Source organism: Ciconia boyciana, chromosome 14 (assembly GCF_034638445.1).
Source record: "Ciconia boyciana chromosome 14, ASM3463844v1, whole genome shotgun sequence".
Taxonomy (NCBI): domain Eukaryota; kingdom Metazoa; phylum Chordata; class Aves; order Ciconiiformes; family Ciconiidae; genus Ciconia; species Ciconia boyciana.
In genome coordinates this window covers 14,809,857-14,837,045 of record NC_132947.1, presented here as the reverse complement: position 1 = coordinate 14,837,045, position 27,189 = coordinate 14,809,857, and the positions used below count along the sequence as shown (strand labels likewise).

The 27,189-nt window shown below is 41.0% G+C and overlaps 1 protein-coding gene across 2 annotated transcripts in view; it reads left to right on the top strand.

Annotated features, from left to right (window-relative positions):
• TRPC4AP (transient receptor potential cation channel subfamily C member 4 associated protein) overlaps positions 1 to 27,189 on the top strand; it is a 39,520-nt gene that overhangs the window by 9,181 nt on the left and 3,150 nt on the right. The window contains exons 2-18 of one of the 2 annotated variants that reach the window (XM_072878940.1): positions 900 to 1,028; positions 1,287 to 1,403; positions 4,403 to 4,460; positions 5,621 to 5,676; positions 7,319 to 7,447; positions 8,603 to 8,804; positions 10,841 to 11,029; positions 12,724 to 12,866; positions 17,038 to 17,169; positions 17,850 to 17,908; positions 20,372 to 20,473; positions 22,309 to 22,392; positions 22,732 to 22,822; positions 23,185 to 23,325; positions 24,931 to 25,039; positions 25,251 to 25,363; positions 25,594 to 25,800. In XM_072878940.1, the coding sequence (XP_072735041.1) occupies positions 900 to 1,028; positions 1,287 to 1,403; positions 4,403 to 4,460; positions 5,621 to 5,676; positions 7,319 to 7,447; positions 8,603 to 8,804; positions 10,841 to 11,029; positions 12,724 to 12,866; positions 17,038 to 17,169; positions 17,850 to 17,908; positions 20,372 to 20,473; positions 22,309 to 22,392; positions 22,732 to 22,822; positions 23,185 to 23,325; positions 24,931 to 25,039; positions 25,251 to 25,363; positions 25,594 to 25,800 (2,061 nt within the window). Of the gene's footprint in view, positions 1 to 899; positions 1,029 to 1,286; positions 1,404 to 2,734; positions 3,096 to 4,402; positions 4,461 to 5,620; positions 5,677 to 7,318; positions 7,448 to 8,602; positions 8,805 to 10,840; positions 11,030 to 12,723; positions 12,867 to 17,037; positions 17,170 to 17,849; positions 17,909 to 20,371; positions 20,474 to 22,308; positions 22,393 to 22,731; positions 22,823 to 23,184; positions 23,326 to 24,930; positions 25,040 to 25,250; positions 25,364 to 25,593; positions 25,801 to 27,189 lie in introns of those variants that run through there. The other variant, XM_072878941.1, reaches the window with a different exon arrangement.

Below are 27,189 nucleotides of genomic sequence, written 5' to 3'. Positions count from 1 at the left end.
CTCCTTTACAGCATCTGCTGGCAGTAACCTGGAAGTGTTCAGGCTTCAAAACATCTTTTGTGGATTCTAAGCAGAATATTTATTAGCCTTGTGCTGCTACTTCATTTTTTTTCAGGTGTAAAAGTATAGTGGTGAATATTGAGAATTTTTTTTTATATTTTGGGGAGAAGGAGGAAAGTTGGAGAAATTTTGCACAAATGTAGTAGCAAATGCGAAGCTGTTCTTTTTTGTGGTTGCAGCCTGCTTCCCAGAGGATAATGCCAGTGTTGTTCTCCTGCTGATTTAGTTGTTGGTCTGCATTTCTAATGGGCCCAAGACTACAAAGGAAATTTTCACTGTATCTTTGATACATTCTTCTGGAGTCTGCTTGTAAATCTTAGTGGTTTGGGTCATTGCTATGACCAATAATGGCTTCAGGGACTTGGCTGAGGAAATACTCATTGCGAGCTGAATGTGACGAGTAATGAAGCCTTGCCATCTTCAGTGTTCTGTCTGCCTTAGACTAGTGTAGTTTTTGAGAGTGTCAAGGGAACCATTTCCTCCTTCAGTGACCTGTCAGTTGGAGTTCTACTAATGCAATTATTTAGAGACTAATGTGTTTCCATTTAAAAGTATTTGATCAATATAAAAATATGGAATGAGATTAAGTACTCTAAATGATAACATCTGCTTTAAGCCCTGTCCTGCTTAAGATACTTTGACCATCTGTAAAATTCTGCAGCTACCAGTCCTGGATAAATTGCTGCATGGAAAGAGGTACTGGATTTTGCAATGGTACTCTCTACAATAAACTATTTTTCTGTGATATTGTGATACTGATACTTTGGGGAGGTGATAAGGTTGTTTTCCTGGTTGTGAAGCGTTGGACACATGGGAATTGCATTCTTCCTTTGTTGCAGATCACAGAGGCCTTGTTAAAGGAGAGAGATAAACAAGCAAAATGGAATGGGATTCCCTTACTTTTGCAAAAGCTGTATGAACATAGCCACCCAAACAGCGATTTCTCCCAGTGCCAAAGCATCTTAAAGGTACTGTCTACACTTTTCTTCCTGAAAGCTAGGGGTTATTTTATTGTTACTTTCTTTAAAGTCTACTGTGATCGTATTCTAACTTAATTTTTGAAACTGTTTGCATGATAATATCTGGGAATTGGCTGGTAGATAAGAGCTGGGAATGCATGTAATTAATTAGTCAGTAGATTACACAGATAGTCAGTTGTGTTTATACTGATGAACAGTTTTATTTTTGAACCTTTCTTCCCCCCTCCCCCCCCTCCCCGCATGCAGGAAATTTCTCCACTTCTTTCAATGGAAGCCATGGCATTTGTTACAGAAGATAGAAAAGCGGCGCAGGAGTCCACTTTCCCAAATACATACACATTTGACTTATTTGGAGGAGTCGATGTAAGTGTGTTTTTTCAACTATATCAAAAGATTTCTGCATGGTAGTAATACCATTGCGAAATACTTAAGTGAGGTCTTTGAGACCTTTGAAGCTTCTAAATGCAAGCTACAGAATGACTTTACCAATTTGATATTAAGCATTAGAATTGTGCCTGTTTCTGTTAATCAAAATGTGAAAAGGGTGTATTTTACGAGGTACTACATCATCAAAAGTGAGGTGCTTTTTCTTACATGATAGAGAAGACCTGGCTGTTTCTTCAGGTTTTTAACTTAAAAAAGGTGAGACCTCTAGGTTCTCGATGAAAAGAGTTTTCAAATGATTTCTAGTTGTGAGATTAAATACTACAGTTGGTACTAGAGCACTGAGAATTTCACTTACCACTGAAGGATATGTGGCTTTTTTTTAAGCGTGCTAGGATGCTCTTAGCCAGGTTGTCTATGTTTATTGCTGGCATGCAATGCGGACTGCTTCATCTATGGAAAAGTTTTTTAAACAGTACTGCAAGGTTTCTGTAGACATTCTGGCAATGTATCTTTTTGTTTATTTGTTTTAATTCTACATTACACAAATACCCAAGTTTGCTCAATTTTACGGTGACAGGCTCTGGGATGTTAGCTTTCATTAGAAATGTATGATTTGTATTTTCCAGTGAACTAATTGACGCTTTCTCCTCCTCCCCCTCCCCCCTTTTTTTTTTTATTTGGTCTAACTAAACAGTGTCTTTGCTACTTCTCTCTTGTTACACTTAGCATGCTTTTACTTAAGTAAAACTTGTATTTGGGTTATGTTGTTTTGAAATTAGCACTGGTTTAATTGCTGGTATCCTGTCACCTGAGGACAAAAGTCTTCAGCTACCCAAGCAATTTAGAACATTGTATGAAAAAGTTCAAAATTTCCCTTGTTTTTAAAAGGAAATAGTGATACTTCCTGTAGAAGTGCTTTTAACGTAAGAAAGCACAGAAAATGGCTTTATGTTTTGTATTTAAATAAGTGTGTGTGTTGGGTTTTTTTTTCCTTGGGCTGGAGATGGTAAATATCAGATACACTGTAATTACCTGGTACTATGGCCAGAGATTTGGCTGATACAAGTGGGTTTAATCTGGTTAAAGGCAGTGGTAGAAGCCAGTGCAGTGTGTTTTTGAAAAATCTTAGGACTTGAAAGGGAAGTAGTCTTATCTGCCAGTTCTGTGTATGCCATGTGCTGATTCTGTATTGCAGTATTTTGAACTGTGAAGCATAAGTAACTTTGAAGGACACTAAATTTGCAGTGTACTCTGTATGCTATAATATGTTATAGTATATTCCTTAAAATATTTTTGGATTCTGACAGCCTTTACATCAAGGAAGAACAAAAGCACATATGTGTCTCCTCCCTTTATATGAATACATGTAAAATGTTACCTGAGAGTACAAACACATGAACTGATACACAAGCCTCGTGGACCTTGGACCTGAATGCAACCCCATTCCAAGAAATAAGATCTCATAACTCCCTTTCTGCTCCTTCTGCCTCTGGTGAGGCACCCTCTTACCTACTCTCTTTCTGCCATTGGACTCTTGTGCTTCTTGCTGCATACTGTTGCAGTTTCAGTAGGATGGCTGAAGAAAGCCCTCTCCAAGGAGTGTCTCACACCACTGCAGTCCAGTCCCTGGAGTGTATGTGAGGAGCATACCAGTTCTGCAAGAATAAGGTGATAAATACATGGTGGGTTATAGTATTGACCAGGAAAAATAAATACTAGCTGAAAAGGTCCACTCTGTGGCAAGGCAGGAGCGATCATGACTGCAGCCACCCTTAAAAGACAGACTTGTTGCAGTAGGTGTTCTTTCCCAGGAGAAGAGCAGGTAGCCTGCATCCCAAGTGCATAGGGTTATCTTTGGATGCTTATCTTGGGTACCGAGCTTTGAGGTGTAAATTCTTCTCCTAAAACGTAAGCCATTAATATAAGCACTACATTACTGCTGCAGTCATTTTTCTCTACCCTACTGATGCTACAGCTACTATTACAAATATTGCTGGAAAATGTATATTCCTCTTTAAAGTTGCCTATTTATTTATTTGTCAGTGCTTAAAATGTGGGCAGTGCTTCCAGTGCTATCAGATGTTTTCCTCTGTGTCTGGTAGGTAGTTCATTAAAAGAAGGGTAAAGTTGGGACAAATAGAGCAAGTTGTAAAACGTAAGTATATTGCCAGTTGGCGTGACTTGACTGGGTGATGCCTACATTGCTCTTAGCAATTTTAAACTGAATTTTAAAACTAGGGGCTTTTTGCAATACTTCCTGCAGAAGTCATCAGTTCCTTCTAGTGGCTAACTCATTTTTAAACAAACTGCTATTTTTAAAAATATTTTAAAATTAACAAGTGGTATAGGCTAGAACAACTAAAGATCAGTTCTACATCTATCGGAACCATAGTCCTAGTCTTGGAAAGCTGACTGTTACATTCCTGAAATAGAAATGAGACAACACTTCACATATCTGTAAATGTATATGTAAGTATACATATAAGGTGCATGTACACAAGCAGTGGCTTGCTCTTTGTTGATTTAAATCACATTAAAATCTGGAGTAACTAAGTTGTGTTACGTCTGGACCTGAAATATATTTTAAAGCTCAGGAAGATTTAGGGAGAGCCTTTGCAAAATCTGCATCTCTTTGCAGATTACTGCTAAAGATTCATTCTTTTGGGAGATGTGTGATAGCCATCCTTGATGTTATATGGATGCATGTGAAATTACATTCTTTGCAGACTCAAAATTCTTTAAAACTTGCTAGTGTGAGACTGTTTTATACAACTGTTATTATTTCTTCAAGGTAAATACAACTATTTTTTGTCAATGTGATTTTGATACCAGTGGGGTTTTGATTGTAGAGCTTCCATTATTCACCTCTGTGACTTCAGCAGAGACAGGACTAAGTTTGTATTTGTCACTGACAAATTAATTGGTTATTTGTATCCCAATGATTATTCCCTTAATTCTTTGTCTTGTTCTTACAGCTTTTAGTAGAAATTCTCATGAGACCAACTCTTATTACACAGAAAAAGAAACAGAAAAGTAAGTAAATAGGTGTTTTATTGTTTTTTTCATTCTTACCTTGTGTTCTTATTCAGCCAGAAATTATTCTATTTTTCTATTATTCTTTTTCCATACTGGCAATTTCCTGTTCCTAAATGAATCATTGGTTTCTTTGTTCTCTGTAGTACTGATTCATGATGGGATTCAGGATAGTCACCTGTTGTAAAGCACAGCTCAGGGGTATTCATGCACTCGGCATAACATACTTCTCTCAATGCAGTAAATCTGCAATCACTGGAAACTTTTATTGTTACTGTGGCTATAGCTACAGTTAACAATTATTATTAATAAGCCACAAAACATTGTTTATGTAATAGGAGTTACAGAGACTGTGAGATATGAAAAGTATGCTGTTTTCCTGACCTAGTCATAGTGACTACTAATTTCCAAATTGCTATAAGGATTTGTCAATGGGGCACAGTAGCTTCAGTGCAACTTTCCTGCTGGAGCAGCTTTAGTTCAGTGTTTTCATTTCTCCTGTCTGTGATTCTGCTGGTTCCCTGAACCCTTCTGAGGAAAGGAAATGTCGTGGTACACCCCACGCCTGTAAGCCAGGGAACTTTAAAGGTGAAGTAACTTGAACTTGAGCTAGAGTCAGCTGTTGTATGAGAACATACAACATACAACAGCTGTTGTATGAGAACATATTTTAGATATTAAAATGCTGGGCTAAATCAGATTGAAAGCTTTTCTATGAATTCCTGATGCTGCTTGGAGAAAACTGCATGAACTGTTGTTTCCCCCCCTGCCCCGTGCTTAATAACTGGAGCTAATATGTGTCTCAATGGTTTCTCATATTGACAAATCTTGAGCTGATCTATGATATTTTTCCTAAAATACTGTTTACACCCCTATAATTTTCTTTTGTGTGTGACTAAGAAGTGTGCTAGACCACAAGTACATCTCTCTCTGTGTTCCTAGGCAGTGCTGATAGTAGTTTTGGAAGGAAGCGTGTGAGCAGGTCAGGTATAGAGCGTTTCTTCCTCTGGTTTCTGTCCTCCAAGGCATTTGCACATATGATCTGAGCTAGTAGTTAGCCTGAAATTCTCACCCATTTTACAGCTATTCATGTCACTGCTGTGGACATTAGTGTTCCTTGGCAACGTATAGCTAGTGAATGTCTGTTTTCTCCTTTGCAGTAAGCGATGACCTCATCAAGGACTGTTTAAGCATACTGTACAACACGTGTATATGTGTAAGTACAACTGCTGTGGAAAAGTGTTCTTCTGCTGGTCATGTTTTACATTTGCCACTTGACAAGACAACATACAGACTTTTTTAAGCATAATTTAAACTTACTCTGAAACTTTTCATTAAAATTCCTTCAGTTAAATATAGGGCCACCCTATATTTTGATATGTTACTCAAATAATTTCTGTTTTCTTAGCCACATTGTCAAGTTTAAATCCTCTTGTTTGGATCTTTCTGTATCTGTGTTTCCATAGGAAAGCCATGTCAGCCTTTGTTGTATTCAAACCTAAAATTTGAAACTGGAAATGGGTACCTGCTAACCTGAGCTACAGCTAGTTGTGTTCAGTAACGGTGATGGCAAAGTGTTTTAACCTTGACCCTGCACCTCCTTCATGTGCTGAATGTTCAGTTCAGTTGATGGTAGATCAGTGCTAAGGAAGACGCTAGGTTAAAGGCCTGTTGAAATACCTTGCTATTAAAATTCTGAAGCTAAAAGTTCATGCCTCAGATTATGCATGCAGGGAACATCCTCAGGATTGTTTACTTAATCACACATTTTATTATGTCATAACCTAGGGAGCATTGTTTAACAAAGATTTTAAACAATGCAGTTACTGGCTTGGACCTCTTCCAAAGACATCAACCTAATCTTGAGAGTTTGAGCCTTAATAGATCATGTTCTCACTACTAAGTTTCTGTGTACACATGGGATGGGGAAGAGAGGGAACACTTTTTTCTTGACTTACGTGTTTTGTTTGCTTGGGTTTTTTTAACTACAGGTAGTGCAACTTTTGCAAACTGTGAATAGCGTAATATGCTAAGAAACAAGTTTGCAATTTATAGACTAGCTGCTGTTTTAATTCACGTCAGTATTACTGCTCTCTCTTGAATGAGAAGTGTTCAGGATCACTGAAATGTGTGTGCAGTATTAACTGTTCTTATGCTTATGTGTAAATATTCAGGAAGTATCTGAGCTAGTCTAGTTCTCTGAGCACTGGTAATATGTCAGTCATGTACAACAGACAGCTTTGCAAGCAGTAAGGATGTAGTTTTAAGTTACGTTTAATTCCAGAAAAGACTGGCCATGCTCTCAGCAGAGATCAAAGCATGAAAGGTGTCTTTAATGATCAGAGCATGAAAGCTGGCCTTAATGAACTCCATGATGAACCTGATTTCATGCTTTAGCATGACTTCTGGGTTCATCACTGAGTTCATTAAGGCCAATGCTTGATTCTGGTTGCTCAGACTCTGCCCAGCTGAGAGCAATGCTAACAGCTTGGGAGGAATCTGGGGACTACATTTACATGCCATAAAATGGAGCTGGTTACAATTTGTATGGGAAAACAGAGACAAGCCTCTCTGACATATTTCCAGGCATGCAGTGTTTACTTTTGATTCAGGCAAGTAAATAACTGCCTTGAGATGAAGCCTCACATCCTGGAGCCTGTAGTTTTTGCAAGTGTTTTTCCAAACTTCAGACAAGGACTGGAGCTAGTTTTGGTCACCATAAACACAATGTTTCCTGGTTTCAGGAATAGCTGATTCAATAACACATCTCTAAAACTGTCCTGCATGTGCCTGTAACATGTGACTTGTCAAGGTGGGCTCTGACTCTGGGTCTGTGTGTGCTTCTTGTTGCTTTCTAGACGGAAGGAGTCACAAGGCGATTGGCAGAAAGAAATGACTTTGTGTTGTTCCTGTTTACACTGATGACAAACAAAAAGACATTCCTACAAACTGCAACACTCATTGAAGATATCCTGGGAGTTAAAAAGGTTAGTTACTGGTTTGTTAATTTTATTTGTGTGGCTTTTCAGGCCAGTAGAGGAAGGACAGCTGTTTCTTTGAAGGGTTGCTGAAGATAATTCTCTAAGCTAGCATTCTTGCTTCTTGTAGCTGATTTGAAACCTGACTGTTTACAGTGATCATTAACTTCAATCACATTTCATACAGAAGCCTAATTATGCATGTGGTACTGTACTTGTAATGCTTTTGCATAGCTTGCAGAGCGTGGTGGGGGGCGAGTGCCTAGCTGTCATTAAAGTACAACCAGTATTTCAAATAAAGAAAATGAACCTTGTATAAGTTCATTTTTCATCCTTGCCTTCTGATTACGCTTCAGATATTTTGGTAGGCTTCCTGACATCTGGAAGGCTTCCCATGCTTCTCTCTTACCTTGGGGTTTGTCACCTCTCTGAGAAGTTGTAGGCTGGGGGAACAGGGCACTTAGGTCTTCTGCACAAACTAGGTTTTTGAACTTGCTTGCCAGCATCATTACAGCCTAGTGCCCTGATGTGATACAAATAATATATTAGAGGTGTAACCCTGGGAAAACCCTGAATGAAATGTGTCTATGTACATTTTGTGGAGAGGGTCAGGATTCTGGAACTTGTTACTGTTTGTTTGGGGTTTTTTTAAAGTTGAGGATGATGTACTTCCTGAGATAGGAAACAAGCTTAGTTTATTTGAACATAAATGGTTTTTTTTCTGAAAACTGTTTTCAACATATTTTTAATATCTTTTGATAAAAAAGACTGACGCCTAGATTTTTTTCCTCAGTTCTTATGTGTGAGCTTCAAAGAGAATACAGAGAGAAGTAGGAAGAGTGAAGCTTTGTAATACCTAAATGCAATTTTTCTGTTAAATTAGGGGGGTTTTTTTAAAAAAAAAAAAAAAGCCCCCAAAATTTGACTTCAATACTTAGTCTTTAAAAGATGGATATCTATACTTCTGGAGCTGATAAACATAAGTGACGCCGGTTGTAAATTCCAGGTTTTTTTCAGGCTCTTCACTTTTCGCTGCCTGTTAGCTTCTCTTCTACTAACATTGAAATAACACCCAGATCTCACCAGGGAAGAGCTGTAGCTGAAGCCTTCTGGCTGTGTCTATTTAATATCATGTGTGACTCACTCTGATGTTGCCTCCTCCAGGAAATGATACAACTGGATGATATTCCCAACCTTGCAAGCCTTGTGTCCAGTTTTGATCAGCAGCAGCTTGCAAACTTTTGCAGGATCCTTGCCGTCACAATTTCTGAACTTGACACAGGCAGTGATGACAAGCACACGCTTCTTGCCAAAAATGCCCAGCAGAAAAAAAACTTGGGTCCTTCTCGAGCTGAAATTAATCAAGGTAATTGTTACAATGTGAACAAACACAGAAGAATCTCAACAGTGTGTAAAGTTTCCCTCTTCTCAATGTCACATCTGTGGCCTATGTTTCTAGAGGATACTATAAGCATTCTGTCTTACAAAGCATTTTTCCTTATACACTTTCCTCAAGCAGTTTCCTGGAAACAATCTTTTCTGTTAATGAAACTTACTTTGTATCTTTCAGTTTCATATGTTGTTGGTAATTAGGTGAGTAAATGTCTGTCATTTCAGTCCTCTCTGATGAACTGAGTGGCTTAAAATAATTGGGTTTGTTTTCTGTCCCTCAGTCACTTCCATGGCCTTCCTTCAGCTACTCTCAGTAATTCCGTGTCCTTCTTAAAATAAGAATTCCTGAACTAAAACTGCATGCAGCCTGGTTGCTGTTGGAGAAGTTCCTTCTCTGATTTTTATCTGACATTGTCCTGAGCAGGATGTCTGTCTTTATCAACAAGGAAAGTGTGTTTAATAACGTTGCCCACGCTTACCACACCAGTCTTGGAAATCTGTGGGTCTAATCTCAACTTTAACTTTGGGCAGAGTGCAGGTTTCCTTATTTTGCTGAGTACTTCTCAGATGCAGAAGTCTTGCCTGGAAGGATGAGTATGAATTTAAGAGATTTAATTTAAAGTACCCTCAAATGTAGGATCTGCTGTTTTCAGCTCTTACTATGCTGGAAAGCTTTTGGACTTCTGAAACAGATGTTTGCATAGGCCTATGCCAAATAACGTTGGGAAGTGCAAAAAGGGGTTTTGGAGCTGGTTCTCCCATCTTCTAACATTTTATGTTAGTCATGAACAATAAAGCTCCATTTGTAAGCACTGCCACCTCTACAGCATGCAGTGAGAGACGGATAGCATAATCCAGCAGACAGAAACTGAGAAACTTTAAAGGGGGGTGTATAGTCTTCTGCCCTGTGATTGCCAGAGCTTGCTTGTAAAGAGCAGTGGACATATGTGTAGGTGTGGGTACAAAGTTTAATTTAATTTAGTTGAGCTGAATAAGCTTGGATCCTGCAGAGCTGAACTTAGCCAAGCAAATGTTTAACTAATAATTTTTTGTTTGCACAATTAGAGACTGTATCTAAGACTGTAAAGCATATTCCATTTTAAAAACTTTATCAGGGAGCTTATTCTTTCAGAGATGGTACCAGCGGGCAGAATCTTGCAACTCTTTTGCATGGTGTTCGTGGCCAAATTCTTTGTCCTTTTCTACTTCATCTGCAAGTGTGTAGTAAAGTGAAGACTTAGCCATGTATCTATAAGAAACAGGTCCTGTAATTAAGTTATTCTGTGAAACCTTTAGGACGAAATGGAGCTCCTAGCACCTCCCCAAGCCCCCCAAGCATTTTGCAGGGCAGCGAATTCTGTCCTTGGACTGCTATTTCTAAGGGTGCACTTCCACAACAATTAAAACCCTCGAACTTGGGGCTGCTGTCATGTGTTCCCCATCTGTTTTGCTCCATAATGAACTAACTTAGGAAACTAGTACTTAAAAAGCCAACAGCTTTCCGCCTAGCTACTAAAGTGAGCTAGTTCAGTTTGCTATGAGACATACACCACAGGAGGTAAAATGAAGGAGGTGGCATTGCGCAGAGGAAGGGGGAGGTGGAGCTGCCCCTTCCAAGGGCTGCTGCTTTATTTCTGCCAGCTTAATTTTCAGCCAGATCAGTTCCTTGATATTGACTCACTGTGGACTGGAAAACAGCAGTGCCAGCAAAAGGGAATTGGCCGGAAACAAGCAGTTAGAGTAGGGTAGAACTAATTTTTTTCCAGTGTAAGTCCAACACAATCAGTGTTAAACTGGTTTATGCCTGCGGTATGTATGCTCTCTTCCAGTCTTCAACAGGGGAGTGCACCGACTTCTTCCATCTTTGGATCTTTTTAACCAGATGGAATTTGTTTCTGGGTACTCTTCTGTATTACTAATATAGATGCTTTGGTACATTGTGGTATAGAGGATTTGATGACTGTTGCGTTGGTGATCCTAAATTGTAATAAAATTATTTTTCTTTTTCAGCTACACTTTTGAATATTCCAGGCTTCATTGAGCGATTGTGCAAACTGGCAACACGGAAGGTGTCTGAAACAACAGGTACTTCCAGCTTCCTCCAGGAGTTGGAAGAATGGTACACCTGGCTGGACAATGCACTGGTACTTGATGCACTGATGAGAGTGGCAAATGAAGAGGCAGAGCAGAGCAGTACAGGTATCTGGCTTGCATTCCTCTAGCCACCATTAGCTGATGCATATCTTAACCTTCTTCAGTGTTTGCCATGTGTTGCTTTTCCTTTCAGCCGGTGTCGATTCCCCTTTGCATGAAAGAGGGACATGTCAGCGTTTAGGTGTGGCTCCTGTTTTGTTCTCATGTAGCACTGATTTTTTTTCCATGAACTGAAGTTAGCAAAAGGAAATGTCCTAAGGCAAACTGTGCCCTTAGCACACCTAGATAACACTGTAACGCTGTACATCCTCAGCGCTAATATTCCTCGGAGCGACAAAAATACACGCATTTGAGGTAAATTGCTTTACCAGCATTTTGCTCTAAAACTTAGGCTGATGGCTTTAGGTCCAAATGCTTCATACCAAGCAAGTGGTCCCTTCTTCAAAAAGGAAAGGTACTTCCAGCAAAATTAAATAAGTTAATTGGAAAAAAAAAATTGTTCCAGGTGAGTATATGGAAGTGTTAATACAACCTTAGGAAAATGCTTCGAAGCAAGCGCCTGGTTTGTTTCTTCACCCTTCAATATTACAAAAATGCAATGTATGTCTTGTAGAACTCAAAGTACTCGGTAATGGAGTGAGGATTATCCCAAAATTTTGATATCTAAACCTTTGTTTCTATGCTTCTTTGGAAAACTTTCTTCCTTATCCAGCTTCTTAGCAATTAATTGCTAGTTTTGTAGCAATTATTAAAACTTCTGAAAATACACAAAAAATGAAGTATATGAATGCTCCAACAGCATCTTGCACATACCTTTACACACACCAACTTGGGGGAAACTGGAGAACACTTGGTATTTTGAAACAGGATTCACAAGGCAATTTTGCTGCAGTGGAACATGTCCAGTCACAGCTCTTGACCCACAACATCAGTTAGCAAGCAAACCTAGATGTACTTTCCCAGAATACTGTCTCAGTCTCCAGCGGCTTGTGGCTTAGGGACTTCTGAGTCAGAGGTGGTGTCTATGCTTTTTAGCCTTTGATGGTTTCCTTCCTTTGTATGTTTGCGTAGTTACTGTTTCTTCACATGGGTTCAAAAAGCATTCACGCTGTCCTGTGGCAGGGCAGTTCATCACTTAGTTATGTATTGTGTAAAGAGCTAACTCCTTTCTGAACTGCAACCTACAAGTTTCACTATGTCCTTATTTACTTTCTATGTGTCACTCATTATTTCTGTCCTGTTTTCCACTTGCAATTGTGGTGTGTTATATCCTATTTCTGCCCTTAGCAGTATAATTCTAGATAGGGCTATGAAAATTATTTAACTGTGGCCTAAGTATACTGGTACTGAGGTATGAAATGAAAGTAGACTGCTTCTGATAATCTCACCCCTACTTTTATTACCTTTTCCGCCATGTCCTTTCTGGTGCAGTAGTCTATTAATTCATATAGGTGACCTTACTTATTTTAGGTAGATGATGCCATTTAGGTTATTATGGAAAAATTAAATTATTTTTAAAAAACTAATTTTATCTCCTCTAAAGTTCCAGCTATATTTTTTTTCTCTTCTGTAGTATTTAATTTAAATTGGCTATTTGTTGTATGTCACTATTTTTAGTTGAGAAGAAGGTTCAACGTGCTGCTCTTACACCTGCCGTGTTTCAGTGTAACAGTAATAACTGTAACAAATCCTTTCCTGTTGAAGCTGCCTCAGGCTCATATCTTTGCCATCTTGTGCAGAGTCTTCGGATGAAAGTGGATTGGCCAACACCTCAACACGAACACAGCTTCCACAGTCCATGAAGATCATGCACGAGATTATGTATAAGCTGGAGGTGTTGTATGTTCTCTGTGTGCTGCTCATGGGGAGACAAAGGAATCAGGTGAGCACTTGTAAACGGTCACGCTTGCAGAAGTTGATATCTCTTTAAACCTAAGTGCTCGTTAATTAGGTCACGGACACAGAAACATGAAGGGCAAAGCTCAAGGCATAAAGCTGGGCAAATCCCATCATTGCAGTGATGCACAAACAAACAGGCAATGTTTCATTGCTGAGAACCAGAATGAGCCGCTGGGCAGGGCTTGTCACAAGTTGTGCTGACCAGTGTGGGGGTGGTGGTCAGCCTCTGCAGAGCTGCTGCTCTGGTGCAAGATGGCTGCAGGAGGATGCCTCCTGGATGAGGCATCCTGTCTCTGTGTGTGAAGAAGCATTTGGACGTACCTGGATGCTGCAGGAGCTGCAGCCAGGCGTTCTTCCCCCTCCTGGTGCACTGGTGACCCGCTTGGACGGAGCCCCTTCAGGCCTTCCCCTTCTTTGGCTGCTTTCACTTCTGGATATCCTCTGGGGTGATTTGTGAATGGGTGATTTTTGCAGTAGGTTCCCATGTCTTGGCTGAGTGAGTGTGTTGTAAAACTCTCAGCTGGGAAAATATACTTCAGTGCTGTCTGCACTCGACACTGCCTAAAAATCCCATCATCTGTTCCTTTTGCGTTTCTTGCTTTCAAAATGAATAATCTGTTCCCTGCCTCGCGTAGGCTTACAGAGAACCAATTGCTGTACCTTGGCTGTAGTTTGATTTAAACGGGTCAAAAGCATATTGTGAAGGGGAAAGAAAAGCAATCCGTTGGTACAGTTTTGACAGGTTTCCAACGTTGGCAGTCTGCTCAGTTCAGCAGAGCAGCTTGGAACAGCAGGGGCATTCGGCTGCCCTAGAGACTGGGAGGATCAAATTCTTCTGAATTGTTGAAGGGCTGTTGTATTAGGCAAGAATAGCTGTGTTGGGGGGGCTGTTGCTTAAGCACATTTATCTTGAGTATTTTGTTCTTTGCTAGTAACCTCCCACTGTATAGGAGTCTCAAATGCTCGCCACAGGCAGTCTCTTAAATCTCTTAATCTGAATTTAAAATAGAAGTGCATTTGTAGTACAGTCCTGAATGTAACTAACCTGTTCACTCAGAACCTACAAATGGATACTCAGCATTAAAAATAAATATTCTGTATAATAATAACCAGAGGAAACTAGCAATTCTTGCAGAAACCACAATCACTACCATAAGAAACTCATAATCTTGTTGTCATTCCTTTTAGAAGTACTGTTTCTATTGGGCATAAAATAAAATTTTAAAAAAGCCCAAGACATAACTGGAACTACCAGAACATGGATCTGTTAGGAGGACTTTTTTTTCCATTGTATCAAGTCAGATAATTCATCCCTGCTTGATTTCACCACAAGAATGCAGTTGTATAGATACTGCAGAAACTACTTGCAGCTTGCACTCATCCTGCTGCTGCCTGTTCAGGGAGCCGGAGGTGCTGGCTTCCTTACCTCCCTGGTCAGTTCTAGTGTGTTACTGTCAAATGTGACAAGGTAGAAAGTATGCTACTGAAATAGCTAGCTTTGAAGCTCACTTTTTTCTTTTTTTCTTTTTTTTTTTTTTTTTAGTTTTCTGGGAGAACTCTTTTCTTCCTCTGCTACTTCTGCCCCCATGCAAATGAGGAAACTGTCTAAGGGTAAAGCTGGCATGCAGTTCCCTTCTTCTCTAGGGCTGATTTGGGACTGGAATTGAATTCTTGAAAGATTTGAGTTACTTCAATCCCAAATACTTTTGGTCCAAAGCCAGCTCTTTTTGAAAAATCCACTGCCTTTGAAACACATGGTATATCCTTCATTCCTTAATCTACATAAAGTTTTCAGAGACTTGTGTGGCAGATGTGAATCCATTCCCCTTCCTGAGAGGCAATCAGATTACGAACTAGAGCTGAGCTGTTCTGCATGGAAAGCTCCAATAAGCAGGGAATGGCAGCGTCTCACTGACAAGCATTTCAGCTGCTTGGTGGTGTCTCTTTTTCTATGAGGGAATAAAAGCACAGGATCTGTGATACCAGTCTTCCAGTCTGAGCAGCCAAAGGTCTTACTGGTTTTATATGGGAATCATTTTGCATAGAATTTCTAAAGGGCATCACAAACCTGCTTCAGTCCACTATGATAATCAACATAATGGTCTGGCATTTGCTTGAAGCATCATGCAGCTTCCTAACAAACCCAACCTGTTGCTGAATGTTTACTCTAAATCTTTGGTTTAAACTTGACTGCTGGCTAACTTGCGTAAGTTGACAACTGTGCTGGCAGCAACCTGGCTCCTACCTGCTGCCATGTTGGGGATGATCACACCCTTGGGGATAAGTGGTGTTTCACTGCAGATCTGTGCCTTTGCTTCCTTCTCATTATGGTCACACCCTAAATTACTCTCTTTATATATTTTTCTAGGCTGTCTTGCATGTCTGTATTGTGGTGAAAGGCAATCAGCTCTTCTACTTGCTCCTGCTATAGGGAGCCAAACTGCACGCAGTAGAAGCTCATAATAGTTTTAGTAGTGAGAAAGCAATAGAGCAATTCATGTGGAGCTGGGCAGCAACAGGAAAAAGCCAAAGGAGTTTGAAGGATGGATATAGAGCAGGGATTGTCATGGCATCCCCGGGCTGAGTAGTTGTAATGAGTTTGGGGCCTGGGAGAGAGCATGATCCAAAGGCAATGACTGTGACTCAGGAGCTTTGTCGTGCAGCCATCTGTCAGGTGAGAACTTAGAGTTAAGCAAACTAAAAGTAAACTGAACACATTTGAAATTAAAGGTGAGTCATTTGGAATAAGGAGATCATGCTCTGTGTGGAAAGAAGCAGATTCACGAGTTAAAACAACGAACATAGCGCTCCTCCTTTAGTGAGGGGCTGAGGCTCTTGCAGGCAGCTCGCACGCTTGGTTTCATCCTGTTGTGCTTGTGCCATGCTGGCCACTGAGGGACAGGGGCTACAGGGAGTGCTTTGTTTGGTGAGATTCCTCAGAACTGTGTTTGTTGGAGGCTTGTGACTAGATCAAAGCGTCTGAGAGCGTTTTAAAGTAAGCGAGCACCAAAGGACCCCAGGCTTTGCAATCTGTCAGGGTAGTATGGGTGAGGTGGGAGGGAGCTGCATGCTTCCTCAGGTGTGATACTTGGAGATGCCCAGCAGCAGGAATGTGATTTCCATATAGATGGGAAAGTTGGTGGCTACAACCAAGAGGAATGCAAAAGGCCATCAGCTATGCTGTGAACAAGAATAAGAATGAAAACCTGTAAAATAGCATCGGCTTCAAATATTTTTGATTCATTCAGGTATATGAGGAAATAGAACAAAATGGAGTGATCTGCTTGAAATATTGCTAGTTATAATTCTGCATCTCGGGGACAACCTAGATTATTGTTTAGGTGACTTGATTTTAAGAAACATGTCCATTACTGCTTTGGGCACTTAATTTTTACAGCATGCTGGTCTTCCCAATCACGCGTGGTTTTCATTTGCACCACGTCTCAAGGGATACTGCTTGTCATAGGCTTGCAGCTGATGCGAGTCCCACTTTGTATTTCTCCTATTCCTCATCTTCCAAATTGCTTACATCAAAAGTATCAAAGCTTGGACTGAAGGTATTTAACAGCTGTTCACACCAAAATTACTAGCTTTTTTACAGGAGTAACTCTATAGTCTGTTTCAGACACGTCATGATGTACCATGTCCTAGCTTGGCAGGTGGACTGATAAATAAACCTGGGTAATTTGGCATTTTCTTCTCTTCTGAGCATTCTCTAAAGAAGTTCAACTTCCCCTTAACCTGAAGGAGCAGTGCTTGAACGGCAGTGGGGTTGTGTTACTGCTGGACTCTGCTTTGCTCAGAACTCCTGCCTAGGTCACTTGAACAAAAACTATATCGATAGTTTGTGTTGATCTGTAAGTGATCTCCCGATGTCCAAAGCTGCTTCCAGAGGCACAGTGGTTAACTGAAGCACTGGCTAACAGCCTTCTCCCAAAATGTCTGTTTTCTATCCATGTCTATCAAATGGAAACTACTCTAATGATAACACCATGGTTAGTGTGCATGTTAACACAAACCCATGCTGTTTGATAAAAGAATTCACTCTTTCTGTTGTCAGAGGATGACGTAATTGTGCCCATCTGTTTACCAGACTACGTTACATCCGCATTTGAGGCTGCAGCAAATGAGTATGTACTTCTCTTGTTTTCCAGGTTCATAAAATGATAGCAGAGTTCAAACTGATTCCTGGCCTCAATAACTTGTTTGACAAACTGATCTGGAGAAAGCATTCGGCATCAGCCCTTGTTCTGCATGGACACAATCAAAATTGTGATTGTAGCCCAGTGAGTAACTTTTTAAATTCTGTATTGGTTTTTTATCCTATCATATAATTCTGAGGAGTTGTATCAAGTAACTGGGTGCTTGTATAATAAATGAATTGAGATGTAGTAGCATTCATTTTGTTGTGAATTATTGTTTACACTTAAGTCTTTATCTTTGGCTCCTGCTAGCAATTTAGCCTCTCCCCTCTCTCATAGTTTGGAAACTGGGAAAGGGATAAATTCTCTGGTCCCTGGAGGCCAAAGGTAGAAGATGACCAAAACTTAAGGAAATTATAGCTAGCAGGTCTAGCAAGGAGAGGCACAGAACACAAAATGAATCACAATTATGTTGGGGGGGGGAGTTGGTTGGGTTGTTTTGTTTTGGGTTTTTTGTTTTGTTCCCCCCCCCCCAACCTAGATATTCTAAATCGATCAATACAGTGATGAGCTTTTTTGCCTTTGCAGTGAGAAGAAATTATTAACCGTTACATGCATAGGCTTGGAGGCAGTCTCCACTTCCGTTCTATTTTGGGAAGCCTGCAAAGTGCAGCCTTCTCCATTTATGCAAGTCCCTCGCTCTGCTGTCCAGAGGGGTTTGATTTGGATAGGTTTTCAATTCAGCCGTGTCATGTCAGCTTGGTAACTAATGATATCCAAAAATACTAAAGCAAAATTTTTTGACCTTTCTTGTCTCTTTTCAGGACATTACTTTAAAGATACAGTTCTTGAGGCTTCTTCAGAGCTTTAGTGATCACCATGAGTGAGTACGAAAAGCTGTGGTAGATTGTGGCTCAGCGGGATTGTTTGCCTGGTTGCAGTTGCAGTTACAGCAGGTGTCCTAGGCATGGTGCAGGCTCCATGTGAATGGAACATTGTACTGTCCTTAAACTTGATTCAGTGCCTTTCAGCTCCTGCTATGAAAAGGCTAAGGATATGCTCTCCAATGGGCATGTCTTAGTATGTCTGTCGATGATTAAAAATAGCCCATTTTGCTTCATTTTGAAACGAACCAAAACATTTATGTGATGGGTTAACACTTTGTGGCTGAAGAAATAAGGAGGCAGCTTTCATGATGCTGTTTATCTGTCTTCTCCCTGAGAGTTGGTAGTGAGCCAGTGTTCTCGCAAGAGCTCACGTACCCTGTGGAGACATGTCCAGGTTTAATTCAGAGTGGAACAAGCATGAAGCAAAGGCTGTTGGAAGATCAGGGTGAAAGACAGCGTACCTCTGAAGAGGTTAATACTCTTTTGCCTTTGTAAAAAGGCTGGGAAGATGCGATTGCTGTCGAAATGCCAGCAATGGAGAAGACCTGATTAAACTGGATGGGGAAATGTTAGGGGAACAATTATCTGTCAGCTAGCCATTGGGAATCTAGGTTGGAAATAGGAAGAAAGCTTCTGTTTGCCTTCAAAAGGCATACTTATGAAGCTTGAGTCTGCTGGAGTAGTTGAGGGGTGATGCAGATTTTTTTTGTTTATTTATTTTTTAATGCTTTTACATGCAAGAAGCACACCACCTCTGCTGGTACAGAGGTACTTGTTGCTCTATTCTGACTTGCAGAATCACATCTTGCATTCTGTCAATGTCCTGTTGCTCTAATTCAGTCCTGCAAGATGGTTTCCTATTCTTTACAAACATCTGCATTTGAGGCATATTGCACTGACTATGTATATGCCTTCACTTCTTGCCTAGCTGGCCTTATCTACAGCCAGGGTGATATTTTTCTGTAGGTTTTATCTTGTATTGTTAGATATGCATATTGAAAGTATCAGCCTTTTCAATTGGGAAGTATTAGCTTTAAGAATGGGGAGCTGCTGGACATGTTGTAAACATAAGGGAAAGGCTGACCTATCATAAATCCTCCATGCAAGACATCATTGTTTGCCCAGGAGTCACTCCAGGTTTTCCAATAAAATCTCTTTAGATGATGTTCCTACTTAAGTGGTTACTACAAAGATGTCAGGCTTCTTTAAACAAAAAACAGCTTTTGGCTGTAGCATTTGAGCAGGTGGAATGTGTGGAATCTGGTTAGGGTTTTTAAACAAATAGTTACATGGACTTTCTGTGAAATCACAGATAAGCTGAGTTAGCTGAGGACAGGATAAAAGCAAGTACTTACATACTAATATTAACTTCAGTAAAATTGTGTATAAACCAAACTTGCACAACTGTTTATTGCATGGAGAGAGAGGCTGTATTTTCATTACAGAAACCTGTTGATCCAGATCAAAGGAAGCTTCACATGAAAGCCTCAGTGGGCACTAATCTGGAAGATAGTGTTTGAAGCAAGATGGCATCCCCATCACCTTTCTGGTCTAATAATTTATCCTCTGTGTAGTTGCTATGTTTTGATGAATAGGTTGTGTTTGCACACCCTCACGCTCACCACAGCATCCTATGCTCCCTTAGGTTTCCTGTAAATAAATCTTTGCTGTCTGATTCTGAGCACTTCGAAGTAGGAGGGCTCTAAGGGAGCACATTGACAGTGGGCAGGAAGTCTGTCAAAGTGAGCCTTTGGACTGCATTTCTACTTTGTCAGACTTGTTCTGCATTTAATTTATTTTACAGATAAATTGGTTTTCATTATGAAAAGTTCAATATTTGAATAAAGCATTTAATGCAAATTCTGTGGGTTTATATCCATTCTGGTTTGTTTTCTACATTTCATGAAGCTTTAAAATATTTCCAGACTAAACAATTTGCTCAGAGTAATAAAATACCAGGATGATTGAGTACTTTTTTGCAGTTTCTGCTTTCTAATTGAGGTTTATTACTGATAAGGAGCATAGTCACTATATGGCAGAGAAAGACTGTAGGAAGCTGTGAAAAAGTTTTCTATTTAAGTCTGCTGAAATTCAGCAAAATGGTGCTGAGATTTTAGAAAAAGAGTGCCATCTGGAAGCAAATATACACAAACCAAACCATAACATCCTGAGCAGGTCAGCAAAGAACCAGCATCTCGAAGCTGGTCAGTGTGGAAACTTGCATTTGGCAAATTTTGGAGGAGGCTTATAAAACAGCAGCTGGTTGGCCTAGCTTGGGAGTGTGCTGTGGTGGAGGGGCGTAGAGTGTGAATGGCTGTGGAGAGCTGGAGAGGTGAAAGCTGATTGCCTAGTCCTGCAGCCCTCAGGCGTGTGGCTTTACTCTTCATGGAATTGCATGTTTGCCTGCCTCTAGAATTCATCATATTTTTCTCCCCTACTCCCCAACTGTCTTGCTTTAGGAACAAGTATCTCCTTTTAAACAGCCAAGAACTTAATGAGCTGAGTGCAATCTCCCATAAAGCCAACATCCCTGAAGTTGATGCAGTTGTCAACACAGACAGGTGAGTAGGGATAGAGGGTTTAGGTCAGCAGCTTCTAGCGTTTTGCAAGCACGTATATGGGAGGTTTGATGTCACCTGTTTCGTTTGAGGTCCTTCTGTCCACCTCACTTGCTTTAATTTCAGTGACATGTTTCAGCAGGGAGTGTCTAGGTTTGTATGATGTTCATGGTCATTAGCAAATCTAAAGTGTGCTTGTGCTCAGAGTAAAGCACTTTAAAAAGAAAAGCAACCTAAAATGGGGGTTTTGAGTGCACGGCCCAGACTTCACTGTGATGTCCGAAGTCTGCCTGTTTGTCTGGCCTTTCTCACTACAGGCATTGCAGACAGACTTGGAAATTAAACTGGGATCCCTCTAATGCATTAATTGCTGCTACTAATAAATCTTAGTTTTGAGATTCAGGAGCAGTCTGTGCACACACAATGTCCATTTGCAGTCTGCATAAACAGATCTAAGTGAGTCTGCTCAGAGTATTTTAAGAGCAGCTAATAACTAGAATAAGCTAAATTAGATTAACATGTTAAACCACTTACAGAATCTCTAGTATTATATTCGAGTATCTGTTAGATTGACTATTTTGATTTAATGAGCTCTTTAATACATGATTCTGATGTACAAACATCACAAGGTGAAACATTGTTGCAGACTTTAGTTGTCAGAATACTCCCAGGGTATCAGCAGGGACTTGGTCTGCACAGAGCAGATTTACCTCGCATCAAAAGGGAATTCTCTAAGAGGATTTCTAGATTATAATTATTATCATAATAGTGTGCCTAATTGGGAAGAAATGGTGTCCGTATTACTCAGATCCTTTCCTTCTAAGCACAGGTACCTTTCTGGCTTTGTTCGAAACAGAGTAAGTATTTAGGGGGAAAAATTTGCCCAGGTAGAAGCACACTGAAAGGAAGTAGATCAAGGGTATGAGCAGCTTTTTCCAACCTGCAAAGTTTCTCATCTCTCTTGAATGTTAGTAAGAACAGCCTGTCATGCTGCAAGAAAACCACTTCCCACAAAGGCTTTGTCAGCTGGCTGTTGACTGCCCAGCAAAGGTGCTGATACAGTATGTACCCATTAACCTCTGTGCATCTGCTGAATATCCATGCTGGGGTGTTTTTTGAGTAGAAGAGTGCCTCTTAGAAGCATCTTACTCTGCCTCTGCAGGATGGTTTGTATAGCCAGACAGGCAGCATTGCTCAGTTTCTGGCCTAAAATTGGTTTCTTTTCCACCCTTAGCACTTCGTTTCCATGTTGCTTTTCTTGATACATGAGGAGGCCAAGGCATTGCTTCTGCCTGAGCTTACTGTAGGTAGATACTCCACTGAAGGTGCTATTTAATACAAGTAGTATTGCAGTTCTACATCCTCTATACTTTTACTAGTACATACAGAAGGCTACCTCATGTAGCATCTAGGTTTCCATGCTCTGCTCTGCCTCCTAAATGGAATGTAGAGCTTCCTTTACATTTGTTGAGCAAAAAAGGTGTGTTTTCTTTCATTCCTAAGCTCAAATGTGATATATGTTTTTTTCTAATCTCTTAATTCCTTCAAGCTGTGAATTGGTATTTCTGAAATCATTAAAATTTTGAGAGAAAATGAATAGTTTTTCTTTAGGATTTATTTGGAAGTCATGTTACAGGTATTGCAGACGTTTACCAAAGGCAGTGAGGAGAACTCTTACACTGGTAGAACTACTAATGAAAATTAATATTTGTACTGTATATTTAATACTGGGATTTTGATCATTAAAAGCTCTGGAGAAGCGACTGGATTCAGTGTTCTACAAGGTACAGTGCTTGCCAGCCCTTCCACTCATGCTGTAATTTCTTCACGTGCTCTAGGAGTCTTGTCTGTGATGGGAAAAGAGGGTTGTTGACCAGACTGCTTCAGGTCATGAAGAAGGAACCAGCTGAATCCTCTTTCAGGTGGGTTCACTTTGCGCTGTAACATGCTGTTTTGAGTTGACTGGGAAGTCGGTTTGTTTTCATACAGCTTACAGCAGTTAAAATGCTTGAAAATCATAAGCTATGAAAAGATCTGGCTTTGTTGCACTTGGCTACAATGGCAGTGCAGGTGAGGGGAGAATGCCAAAGCCTGCATCGAACCTCATACCCAGTAGAGTCAGTGATTTTTCTGCAGGATCAAGCGGTGTGAATCCAGCTTCAGATTGGAATGACATTATTAGGAAATCTGAGTTAAATTATAGTTGTGATTAAATAATCCCCTTGCTCCAAAATTAAAACTTCATTTCTTCTATTCCTCAGGTTTTGGCAAGCCAGAGCAGTTGAAAGTTTTCTGCGAGGCACCACCTCCTATGCAGACCAGATCTTCCTGCTAAAGAGAGGACTTCTGGAGGTAATGAAGTATATGTCAAGTTTCCTCTGTAACCTATCTCCATAGCAATAGGGAAGGATTTATCTGTAATTAATTTAAAAGGGGGTAAAAATGTAGTGTTATATATTCACTGTGAATAGGGAAATTTTTGAAAAGTATTTGTGAATTCTGCTTGTGGCAATCAGGTGTGGCGTGGCCAGTTCTATAGCCTGCATCACTGGGAAGTTAATTTAACAGAAGACTCATCTGAATTGTTGTCTTTAGTTCTGTCATCTAAGAGCCAAACCTGCAGATAAATGTTTTAAATGGTGATTAAATCAGTCTATGCTGTACTGCTGGCTTGGGCTAAACTGTGGCAATAACGTGTTTTCCTCCCATGCCAGCATATTCTCTACTGCATTGTTGATAGCGAATGCAAATCACGAGATGTGCTTCAGAGTTACTTTGACCTTCTGGGAGAACTGATGAAATTCAATATTGATGCATTCAAGAGGTTCAACAAGTACATCAACACAGATGAGAAGGTAAATATTTGTATAAAGCTGTCCCCAGTGGGTCAAATTTACATGCTTTTATAACCAAATGTAGCACTAAGAAACTCAGATTCATTTGCTGATTTTGGTGTGATTGTTGAGCTTGGTGCGCGATAAAACACTGAGGAGTGAGCTGCCAGTCTCTTCACAAGCATGTATGTTGCTGCATACACTCATGTTTTCAGAAGCGCTCCCAGCTGTTCTGAGTCAGCAAGCACTGAGCTGTTCAGAAAACATTGCCATGTTACGTGATCAGGCAGGTCGAAAGTCAGGGGTCAAAGATGGTAGAACATTTCCTGTGAAGCCACTGGGTTTTGGGTTAAGCTGATAGTTGTGGACATTGAGACAGGCTCCAAAAAAATCTTTTACTGGAGCTTGGGCGGAGGGTTCTTTATGGAGATGACAAAATATTCATTAATATTTGATACTGCAAAAAGACATATCTTATCTTTGATGTTATTTGAACTTACAGACATTTTAAGAAGTCATGGCTGATGTAATTACCTATAAAACTTAGTTGCGTATGTAGATCAAGAATGAGCAGCGCTCTATGCAAAGTGGTTTCGTGCTCTTGTGCATTTTGTGCATGTAACATCAGCTGTTGGGTAGGTTTTGAATGACCTCATACTCTTGCTTATGTTACTGTAATTTTTCTCTGGTTGCTGTTAGGTCTGGCAGACCTTGGAGAATAGAAGCAGAGATGTATTTAAAAGAAAGATGTATTTAATTTCAGGTTGTTACCTGGTAAATGAACTCACACATTCTAGAGAATCTGTCTTTATACTTTGTGTGTGCTTACTACTTATTGATCTGTAACTTTTTAAAATTCTCATTCTGTATAAGTCCCTCACTGTATTCCTGCCTAGCACTGTCTACTGTACAAAATAAAGTGTAGGAGAACACGGAGCTGGAGGAACTACAGAGGCCAGCAGCCATGCTGTCTCATCTCCCTCTTTCAAAACAAATAGTGTGTGAAATCCTGGTCTCACTGAAGTAACACAGCTTCAAAAGAGATTTTAGTGGTGCCACACTTGGGCATTTTTCTGTTCCGTAGTGTTTTTAAGGTACTTGCTATAGGGATCCTTTGGTCAGCCCTCAGCACCAGTATTGGCTTGGACTGGACGAGGCAGGCCCGGGAGTGTATATCTCCTCTTACTCTTGTTAGAGATAACAGAAAGGTAACGACCCTGAGTATTTTGGCATTCGGAACCTAACTCTTGTTTCTGAAGGGAAGGATAAATTGTCCATGTCTGTGAAGCCTTATGTTGGTGAAGTGTGTGTTTTAAGTGCTTGTGTTCAGAATTCAAGGCAGTTCCTCCAGTAACCTTCAAGAACTGTACTCTTTCAGTGTCGAAAATCTGGAGAAAGCTTACTGTTGCCCTACTCGCCAAACCCTGTTCGTAGCTCTTCCTACTCGGGTTTGCTGATCTGGTCCCCTTGTGCCAACAGAGTAATTGGCTTAGTACACCTCTTGGCCATGCGCATTCTGAAAAGGGTACGAAGTGCTCTTCTGTCAGACCTCATCTATGAGTGTTCATATAGGATGAATTTTTTTGTTTGGTTTTTAATGCGACACTAAAAAGTACTTCTCTTTAGTTCCAGATATTTTTAAATCAGATCAACAGTTCATTGGTTGACTCAAACATGCTTGTTCGCTGCATTACGCTGTCCCTGGACCGATTTGAGAATCAGTCTGATGCTAAAGGTAAAGAACAAGAAATGGGGTGGGTGGGTGTGTTTGGTGGTGATAATGGTTATTTTAAGTCTGGGCTTTGAAAATTTTGGTTTTAGACAGAGAAATGCCACCTTGCAGGTTTGTTGCTACAGTCTGAGCACCACTTCTTACTACCATATTGCTTGAACCAATGTGTCTGAACTTTAAGCACCTGATGATTGTCTTTTTCCTTTTGCTGCAGTTGCAGAAGTCCTGTCAGAGTGCCGCCTGTTATCATATATGTCCCAGATGTCCATGAGAATGTCCTTTCTTTTCCGTCTCATTAATATTATTCATGTACAGACACTTACACAGGTAAAGAGCTGACAGTAACTTTGCAGTTGTCTTGCTGATACTGTGTAGTGATGAACTGGGCTGGGAGCAGGGAGGAACCTGGCTTCTCTTGCGGAGACCCTTGTCCCTTCTCTCAATACAAGTAGGAGCACCTCCTCTGCATGCTTACCATGAGCACATTTTGTAAGGACATGTACAACCGATGTCTCTTTTTTTTGTTGTTTGACCTACTGTGTCATTTTTACTTTTAGGAAAATGTCAGTTGTTTGAACACAAGTTTAGTTATCCTAATGCTGGCCCGAAGGAAAGAAAAGCTACCTTTTTATTTGCGCACTTTGCAACAGATGGAATATACAGAAAAATACCCAGGCTTCATCCTGAACAACTTCCACAGTCTCCTGCGATTCTGGCAACAGCATTACCTCAACAAGGATAAAGACAGCACCTGCTTAGAAAATGTATGTGAACCTGTTACCACAGCAAGAATCGATGATAGCAATATCTGCCCGCTAGTCACCTAGCAAAAATGGGAAGTGAGAGGTTGTGAAGGGAAAGAAGGGAGCAAGTTCTGCCCCCCAGTGTAACTTTCTGTAGTGCTTTTCACACCATCTTACCCACTCGGGTCCCTTCTGCAAGCAGTCAGTCTGCCACAAGGTAGGCACTGGGTTTCCCTGCAAACAAGACCTTAGGTCTTGGCTCTGGCATACAGAAGTGAGACTTGCCAGTGCTGAGCGGGTTTGAGAGGCAGGGCTGGTGAGATGGCCAGCCCTGCACAGGGATGTGAAGGCAGGACAGAATCCAGCTCCCAGACTAGTTAGCACCTTAACCAGGCTGTTCCCTCTTCCTGCACTGTTTGCCACACCAGGAAGAAAGTATCTTGTGTAGCTGCTAGAAGACAAGGCAGCTGCCCTGTGGAAAGCAGCCTGCGAGTTTCTACTCCAGAGCTGGTCTGTCTTGGGCACTGAGAAGAGGAAGAAATGACCTGTGATGAGAAGGTGACTCCCTTGTATGTGCCCTAGAAGGCTAAAGCGAGGTTGCACAGGTTTCTTCCCTGACTTTTCAGGGCTTGGGTGGCAGCTTTAATGGATTTTTAATGTGTTCATGGAAAAGCCCTTCTTCTCTGGTGTGCGTGTACACTGCAGCACGCAGCCCCACGGCTGTGACGTGAGCGCAGTGCAGGCAGTTTCCTATAGACAGGGTACCTGAAGAGGGGCAGTATTAGGGCTTGGAAGTAGTTAAAAGAAGGAGCTTCAATTCTGCAGAAAGGAGTGCAATGGAGGGAGTCCACGTGGGAAGGAGAAGCTGCAGTGAATGGTGCGGACTTGTGACACTTTTCTCTCAGCCTTATTTGGTGCTGGGCTGAGCCAGTTAGACCTGGGGAGCGGCAGGGTGACTTGGGGCCTGCAACACCCGGGCACCGTGTTGCAACGTTCCCGCCATGGTTTGACACGTCCATGGTGCACTGAGCTGCTGGGCTGCAGAGGGGAGATGCTGCCGAGCCCAAAGCTCTCTGCCATTGCTGTATTTCAGGGTCGCATACACTACGGTACTTGCTGTGTCTTGGGCCACTGGTGGGGTAGAAATAGTCAGTTGTGCAGTGTAAAGGCTTTGGGTAATACATGATGTGGTGTAGGGCTGCCGCAGAGGCCTTTTGGCCTTAAGAGCGTGATGCAGGAGGGGTGCGAGCAGGGAGCGGGTATTGGCTCTGTGTCTTCCCTAGGAGTGGGAGCTACTGCCACCATTGGCTTGATCTGCAGCACCATGGTGTTCCGGTTTGTGTTTGGACTGGACAGCAGAGGAGAAGTTTGGGCTTGTGTGTGTGTGTACTACTCGGGGGCAGCCCTGCC